This window comes from Bombus huntii, chromosome 8 (assembly GCF_024542735.1).
Source record: "Bombus huntii isolate Logan2020A chromosome 8, iyBomHunt1.1, whole genome shotgun sequence".
Taxonomy (NCBI): domain Eukaryota; kingdom Metazoa; phylum Arthropoda; class Insecta; order Hymenoptera; family Apidae; genus Bombus; species Bombus huntii.
Window position 1 is genome coordinate 2296370 of NC_066245.1, and position 7562 is coordinate 2303931.

The 7562-nt window shown below is 39.6% G+C and overlaps 1 protein-coding gene across 2 annotated transcripts; it reads left to right on the plus strand.

Moving 5' to 3' along the window:
* The first annotated feature begins 202 nt into the window (after positions 1–202).
* On the plus strand, positions 203–5183 carry LOC126868793 (splicing factor, suppressor of white-apricot homolog). Of its 2 annotated transcripts, none has more exons than XM_050624663.1 (8): positions 203–773; positions 1662–1831; positions 1915–2117; positions 2211–2433; positions 2697–2779; positions 2920–3090; positions 3180–4588; positions 4774–5183. In XM_050624663.1, the coding sequence occupies exons 1-8, from the start codon at positions 577–579 to the stop codon at positions 4934–4936; spliced, it is 2619 nt and encodes an 872-aa protein (XP_050480620.1). In that variant the 5' UTR covers positions 203–576; the 3' UTR covers positions 4937–5183. The 2 variants fall into 2 exon arrangements, with proteins under 2 accessions (XP_050480620.1, XP_050480621.1); XM_050624664.1 differs by having other exon boundaries at positions 637–1079.
* Positions 5184–7562: the final 2379 nt, after the last annotated feature.

Below are 7562 nucleotides of genomic sequence, written 5' to 3' on the forward strand. Positions count from 1 at the left end.
CATAAACAGGTTTCGACACTCGGGAAAATCATCCAAACATTGAATTGTAAAAAATCAACATGAAAAACAAAAGTTGATTTTCATGACTCAATTTTCGGACGGTTTTTTCAAAGTTTCGGTATACGAATATTGAGATCTATTAAAATGATCATGGTATATACATATTTAATAAATACGTAAATACAATGTACATATGTACAGTGAAGGAAATTTGATTGGAGTTTATAATATTAGAAAGCGGGCGATTTATGCCTTGGCAATATTCTTTCCTATGGTAAAGAAAGTAAATACGAAATTTGTGAGTGATCACACTTATTACTGACAAATAATTTTGACATTTAGTTAATAAATTTGTTAAATAATTTCTATTCGTTGCCTCGGATACGCTGTTGCATCATGCAATATATTCACGCTAAAGAGAGCCACAGGTCTTCAGATTTAAGGACGAAAGAGTTGAAAATTATGATGATACGTTTAGGCAACGTTCTAATCTCGCAGCCAACTTCATGTTTATTGGCTATTTCTTGGCATGTACAATGTACAAGGTGGAACGCAAGTAGTATCAGTGGATAGAAAATGGCGACATCGAAAAGTCAGCGTTGGATGGTAGATTCGGGGATTCTGCGTAAAAAAAATGGAGAAGAGGAACCGCAGGAGCTGTTGGTGTTTGGATATAGCTGCAAATTATTTCGAGATGATGACAAGGCGAAAATGATTGATCAAGGAAAGCATTTGATACCATGGATGGGCGATAGCACATTGAAAATAGACAGGTCCGTTTCCCTAACCTAGACAAATTTATCATCTAGGATATTTATTCTTGCATAAATGCACCGTACATGTAACCTTTAGAAGAATGATATCAATCGAAACTAAGCAAAGTGCAGCAGTTGGAAAAATTCAACGATAAACGGTTAACGTACGGATAAGCAATCTGGAGACTGTTTAAGGTTTCTGCAGGTGTCTTGGCTGTGAACAGGCGGTGTGGAAGCGCGATATATACGCGCTTTGCACGGCCGTAGAGCAACGTGGTCTCATCACGTTGGTGTTTTGTGGCTGACCGACGGCGCAGCAGCAAGGTGAGACACAGCGTAGAGAGACAAACGGCAGCTGACGATTGTAGGTACTATAATCGTTCAGCATGGTATGTATTTTAGCGTTCTAGAATCGAGTGTATCTACCTACATAGACGCACAACGCGGTTCCTGTTATTCGCCTCTGCTTCTGGATCTGTACAAGATCGAATTGAACGATGCTCAATGCAAACGATTATACATTCGCGAAACAAGAGAAACTCTAGCGTAATGTCATTCGTTGTCCGTTAATAATAAGTAAAAAAGAGTAATACCTTTTACACAACTTTTTGGATTGATTACGGAAGTTTCCGCGATGTCTATAAATAGTAACAAATAGTTCGAATGAATAGAGCATTTGAAATCGAATTGTTGTCGTTGTTATTGTATCGTTGTCGTTATTATTTTGTAAAGTGATATAAACGGGACGTGTGTGGTATAACTATATTCTATTTCAGAGAAATTTTGAAGTTGACTGAAACAGGGTTTGCTTCGTGACACAATTTTCAGATGCCGCAATCGAGCAAATTGCTATCTGAAACACATAACATCTCTTCTACGTTTAAATCAATTTATGTATGTGTATAGGTACGATGGACGAGGTGCTCTGGGGGACTTACGGATATACGAACCACCGACAGGTGGTTTTGATCATCGAACGATCCTGACCGAGGATGAACTGAAAGTGGAGCAATTATGCGACGAAGAGCGGTATCGGTCTCTCTACAATAATGAAATGGAAGATGCTGTACATCATGGTAAGTGGATCGCGTATATGGTACACTCGTATTTACTATTAGTGCATGAAATCAACAACAAAATATATATGGTCGTCTTTCAGAGGAAGAAATAAAGAGGCTACATCAAGCTCTGGATTCAGAGAACACATACACTCAAGTAGCATATGACTACAACGAGGAAGGGAACGGATCAAAGATCGCGTGCGATGATTCACAAAGTCCAAAACAGTCTGAGGGTTCCCAGGAGGAGGATCAAACTTTCGTTCCACCGCCTGATTTGGAAATTCCAGAGGGTATTTCACTGGTTGGTAAACAAACAGCAATAGATGTGTTTATATATATATAATTCATATTTTTGTTCATCATGCTTATTGTTATTGTTGTTGCTTCTTAACAGCCAGAAACACAAAAATTGAATGCCATCATAACAAAAACGGCGCTATTTATAAGTCGTCAAGGTGGCCAAATGGAGATTCTAATTAAAGCGAAGCAGGCGAATAATCCACAATTTTCCTTCTTGTCGATAGACGGACGACTTCATCAATATTATAGATATATACTGGATGCGATCAAGACTGGAAAGTATAATCCTGAAAAGCAGCCGGAGAAAGAAGAATCCGGTACGCATATTGTTTTATTTAAGAGATCATCTTATCGCAACATTCTCGAATGTTGACATTATTATGTCGTGTTAAAATAATCCAAGAGATTTAAAGCAGGATTTATTTACCCACATCTACTTTGATTCTACTTAGCTTTTCCATCTGTAAGTATTTCTATGTTACATTTGTTAATCCATGTTAATCTCTATAATTCATAGGAAGTATTAGTAAGCCGGTATACAACTGAACGTTTTATTAACTTGTATTCTTTTTAATGATAGAACACGAAGAAGGATCGTCCGATCAAGACGATGAACCGTATCTTCATCCGAGCTTGGCGTCGTCCTTAACTAAAATAGAAGCGGTATGTAACTTGCAGTTAATGCGTTCTATGCCGAATACGTTTCGTACGTACGAGTCGTAGATTGTGTGTTTCGATGTTCGTGCAGTTCTCGTAAACTTGGCTCGACTACAAATCAATCTCAAATTCGTCGTTGTTTGCAGGCTCCCAGTATTCCAAGTATACAGTACAAACCATCAGCGGACTGTGCTTATTCGATGCTTGTAAATAAAATAACCGGAAAACCACCGCCTTCGAAAGCACCGCCGCTACATCGCGAAACCACGGTTCAATCAACAACTAGCACAGGATATTATCATCCTGTGCCAGGACAGGTAAGAGATTCGGATCGCAAAATATGACAAACAGAAACATGGTTAAAGCGAAACACGATGTAACGAGCACCCTCTGTTATTCTTTATAGAATTATAACCCTTATTCAACTTCGGTTATTGCGATAACTGCAACGGCTACAACGGCTGCCACACCTGTACAATACTCTCATGGTCCAGTAATATACGGACCAAACGGGCAGATACAATCACCATTACAAATGGCTGTACCGAACTTATTAACATCTACGAATGAAATGTCGACGACACAAATTACAACGAATGAGTCACAGCCACAATTGGTACCATACGGATCCACATCTCAGAAACAATTAAGTAGACCTTCATTTATCGTTCCACCGGCGGACGTACAAATAATTATAGATAAAATGGCGAGTTACGTGGCGAAGAACGGTAGAGATTTCGAAGCGATCGTTAAAAACAAAGGAGATCCGAGATTCAATTTTCTCGAATTATCGCATCAGTACCACGGTTATTATGCGCACAAATTGACAATATACGAAGGTGCGGTAAACCCGAAAGTATTGACAGAGGAAGAGCTATTACAGAAACAGGAGCCGCAAGAAGAAAAGCAGAAGAAACTGGAGGAATTGCAGAAGAAGCAACAAAGAATGGAGGAAGTACAGAAAAGAGTGAAGATGATACAAGCGAAAAAGAAGTGTGAGCCCAGGATGAAAGAAACAACTACGACATCGACGACGACGACGGCGTCGAACACAGAAGGAGTGAAACAAGTGACGACAGTTTCGTTTTCGATAAAAAAGCCAAAGGACGGGGATACCGGGGTGATTGAAAAGCGAAATGCACTGCCGTTGGAAGAGAGTGACGATGAAATGGAAGCCGAGAGCAAAGATGGAAATTCAAAACCAAGCTCGCCACAAGATTCGAACGAACAGAATTCGCTAATCGGTGTCGGGATTTCAGTTGACAAAGATAGCAGTGGAGCGTGGAAGTCGGAAAAAAAGTGGAAAAACGAGGAAAAGGAGTTAGTGGACCTTACGGACGAGATTCTGGAAGACTGTCAAAAGGAGATTAGGCACAAGCAGGCCGAAGATAGGATTAAGGATAAGCTAGTTGCTGCAGCACGTGACAAACTGGCTGCTACTTCGAGAGAGAGGCAGCTTCAATTGGAAAGGAAAAAGAAAGCGGCAGCGTTTTTAAGTCAAATACAGAGCTCCGGTTTACCGAAAGGTAGTGGAACCGTAGCGACTGTCGCGAATCAAGTAGGAACGAGGAAAGACGACTCGGACGAAGTGCACTCCGTCCCGTCGCCATCCCCCTCGCCGTCGTTGGAGGACGCAAAGTCCTCTTGCGACTTAAGGACCACCGGTGGAAACTCTTTGATGGACAGGCTGAAGAGCGCAGACTTGACCGGTAAAAGATCTAGACCGCGATCGAGGAGTCCAAGTGGAAGTCGAAGTTACACAGATAGACAAAAATTTCACAAGAAACACAAAAAGAAGAAAAGTTCTCACAGAAGGTACGCGACTTTTTCGATCGATTATCACGTCTAATACTGCGTACAACGTAGTGACAGTTTATCTATGCCTATTCGTAAATACAGCCAAAACCACCGCTTCGATTATCTGTAATCGATCTCTTTTCTTCGCTCTCTCTTTTATACTCTCTTCCTCTGTTTCTCTCGCAATCGTTTGTTTGTCACAGCAACCACGACAGTCCGAGCAGTTCTCGGTCGCATAGATCCAAGAAGAGCAAGAAGTCTTCGTCCAAGCATAGGTCACCGTCGCAAACATCATCTCGAAGACATCATCACAGTGCGCGACGAAAGGGAAGCAACTCCTCGTACTCGGATTCGTGTTCATCCTGAAAACGTGTTGTCCTCATATTCGCGTATTATCGACAAGCGGAGATGCATACCTTACAAGTGTACATTTACATACGCGTATATATAAGTGCACGCATACGAGATGTAAATATGCGAGTACATATGTATACGTAGTTTCGTGCATACATCGGTAATTAAAGTGTCGGTGATAATTTTAATACGACCACTGTCCAAGAAAAAACGAAAATAAGAAAAGATTGAAGAATAAAAATCTTTTGCCAAGATTGTATATGACCAGCCGTAATTTATTTATTGCTTTTCCTTTGCCCGATTACTCGTAAATCAAATTACACTCGAATATTTTGGAGCTGGTTGCGATAAAAATTGTAAATAAGAATAAACGTATCGAGAATACAGAAATTTATCGAATGTCGTTCGAAACGAGCTAAATTTGTTTTACATCAATTTTCGTAGATTATAAAAACAGTGGGAAAGAGGGCGGATAGAGAAAGAACGAAGATCCTAAGAGCAAAATAAAACCGATTATATAATAAGAGTTTGCCATTATGCGAAAGAATGTCAAAGTAGATGCCGTCATCGCGGCAAACGTCGATTGCCGTCACAGTTTCGTCAGTCTGATGTAAGGAAAAGCGGAAACACTGTTGGCAACTCGCTTCGTATTTTCTTTTTTTTCCGTTTCTAGATATTTGAAGGAAAAATATTTAACTTTGAAAATATATCATTTGCGTAATACCAAAGGTTATCGATTTAAAATATTCCATGATTCGGCATACGCGCGGCATCAATCGATTCAGTGTTACTACGAGAGAAGCATTCACAGATGTCAAACAGTAATCTATTCCGAGTTCTTTCCACTCTTTGTCTTCTCCTTCATCCATTTGCTCGCCGCTTCCCTGCATAGTCGTTGAACGTTTCTATCGGCTAAATAAGTAAGCCAGTCGTTCTTCCTCGATAATTTGTGATATGAAAATAGCATCGATGTGTTATGCATTTAACACCGATCGCATATAAACTGCCCCGAGGATTTATTTCCTTTTGCGCCAAATCAATCGTCGTCTAATTGAGTTTAATAAATCGAGAACGCGTCGCTTGAACTACGTCCGCAGAAGGCACGTGTGCCGTCGAAACAAACAAAGAATAAAATACCAACAAACACCTGTTTAACGATGCTGTCGCATAACTGTGCCAACTGTACTCGTTCAAAATGCAATTTTCGTTATATTTTCTCCAAAAGTCAACGACGTAGTGCGAGAGCAACAACGTTGTTACTTTTAATCCTGCCGCGGCTCTCAAACTTTTATATTTCAATTTCGATTTCAACAAATCAAAGACTTTTGATATTTTAAGGAAACGTTTAACAGGAAATCGCGTATCAGTAACGACTTTCTTCGTATTTTCTTCGAACTTGAGATATTTTCCAATGTTAGAAGAATACGAGTGGATAGAAAATGACTGAAAGTACCCGATAATTCGTAGACGCGCAAACTCGATCGAAAGTAGAAACGTGTACCACGAGGTAAATCGTTCAGTACTAATTTGTAATCCAAAAGTGTTAAGCACCAATTTCATTTCTTCGATTTCCAGTCAAAAGAATTCAGGGTCTATATCGTTACAGGCTAACAGAGTAACCTCTGCTTTTTCTCCTCTTCTTCCTCCTCTTCATCCTCTTTCTCTTCCTTCTGGTCCTCCTTCTCGTCCTTGTAATTTCAAGAAAGACTTAATCGTTGATGAAATAGACTGTCTTTTCACTAGCCAATAGAAAAATATCGTTACGCGACTTTTTCGTACCGTTCCTGGTACAGTTCGAAACATCTTTATCATAATATAAAGAATGCCATTCACGAGCCCGCACGATATCTTTATGCGTCGCTTTTCACGCGATTACGTCCAATTGTATGCTTTGTTAATTATATAACGTCATGGATCGAATCGAATCGCGAAATACATTTTTATTTTCGTCCAAAATAATGCTCCTTTGATAAGAAGACCGTTAATAAAAAGAGAAGGAGAAGTATATTAAAGTAAAATAGTATAAGAAAATAGCGTCCCTTTGGTAAAAAGGACTCGCTTACGAAAGAAAGGAAGAAAGAGAATTGGAAGAAGACAAGAAAAATGCAAATGTTTGTTTTCATCCAAAATAATATCTCTTTGGTAACAGGAACTCGAACGAAAAAGAGAGAATAATGGGATAAAAGAAAGGAAACTGCACTTTTATTTTCATCCGAATTAGTATCCTTAGTTTCATCGCGAAACGAATTCCAGCAAAAAGGGAAAGATACGGGTGAAAGGGGAAAAAGAACGTTAAGAAAAAATGACGACAAAAAATCGGTTTTATCCAGTGAATCGAATATCAATGGCACCAGAATATTACGTGAGCGAAGTTAAAAACTTTCCAAGCCGGGACGCTGACAACGAAAGGACAGTAAAAGAAAATATTATTCGCGAGGCATGGAGAGGAGAAGAAGGGAAAGAGAGAGACAGACAGAGAGATGGGTTGGTACTGTGAACGGTACGGAAGAGATAGATAGATTGATTGGACGAGGAGTTCGAAATGGGGAGATCCGTAGAATGCACTACTGCAAAATTGCTAAATTCCACGAAATGCTTTTTATTTTGTGGGTTCGTCTGTTTAAAAACATATACGAAT

Coding starts and splice junctions, on each gene's coding strand:
- LOC126868793 (XM_050624663.1), top strand. CDS start 577: ATGGCGACATCGAAAAGTCAGCGTTGGATGGTAGATTCGGGGATTCTG. Junction 2,118..2,210: donor TTCCAGAGGGTATTTCACTG/GTTGGTAAACAA, acceptor GCTTCTTAACAG/CCAGAAACACAAAAATTGAA. Junction 2,780..2,919: donor CCTTAACTAAAATAGAAGCG/GTATGTAACTTG, acceptor CGTTGTTTGCAG/GCTCCCAGTATTCCAAGTAT.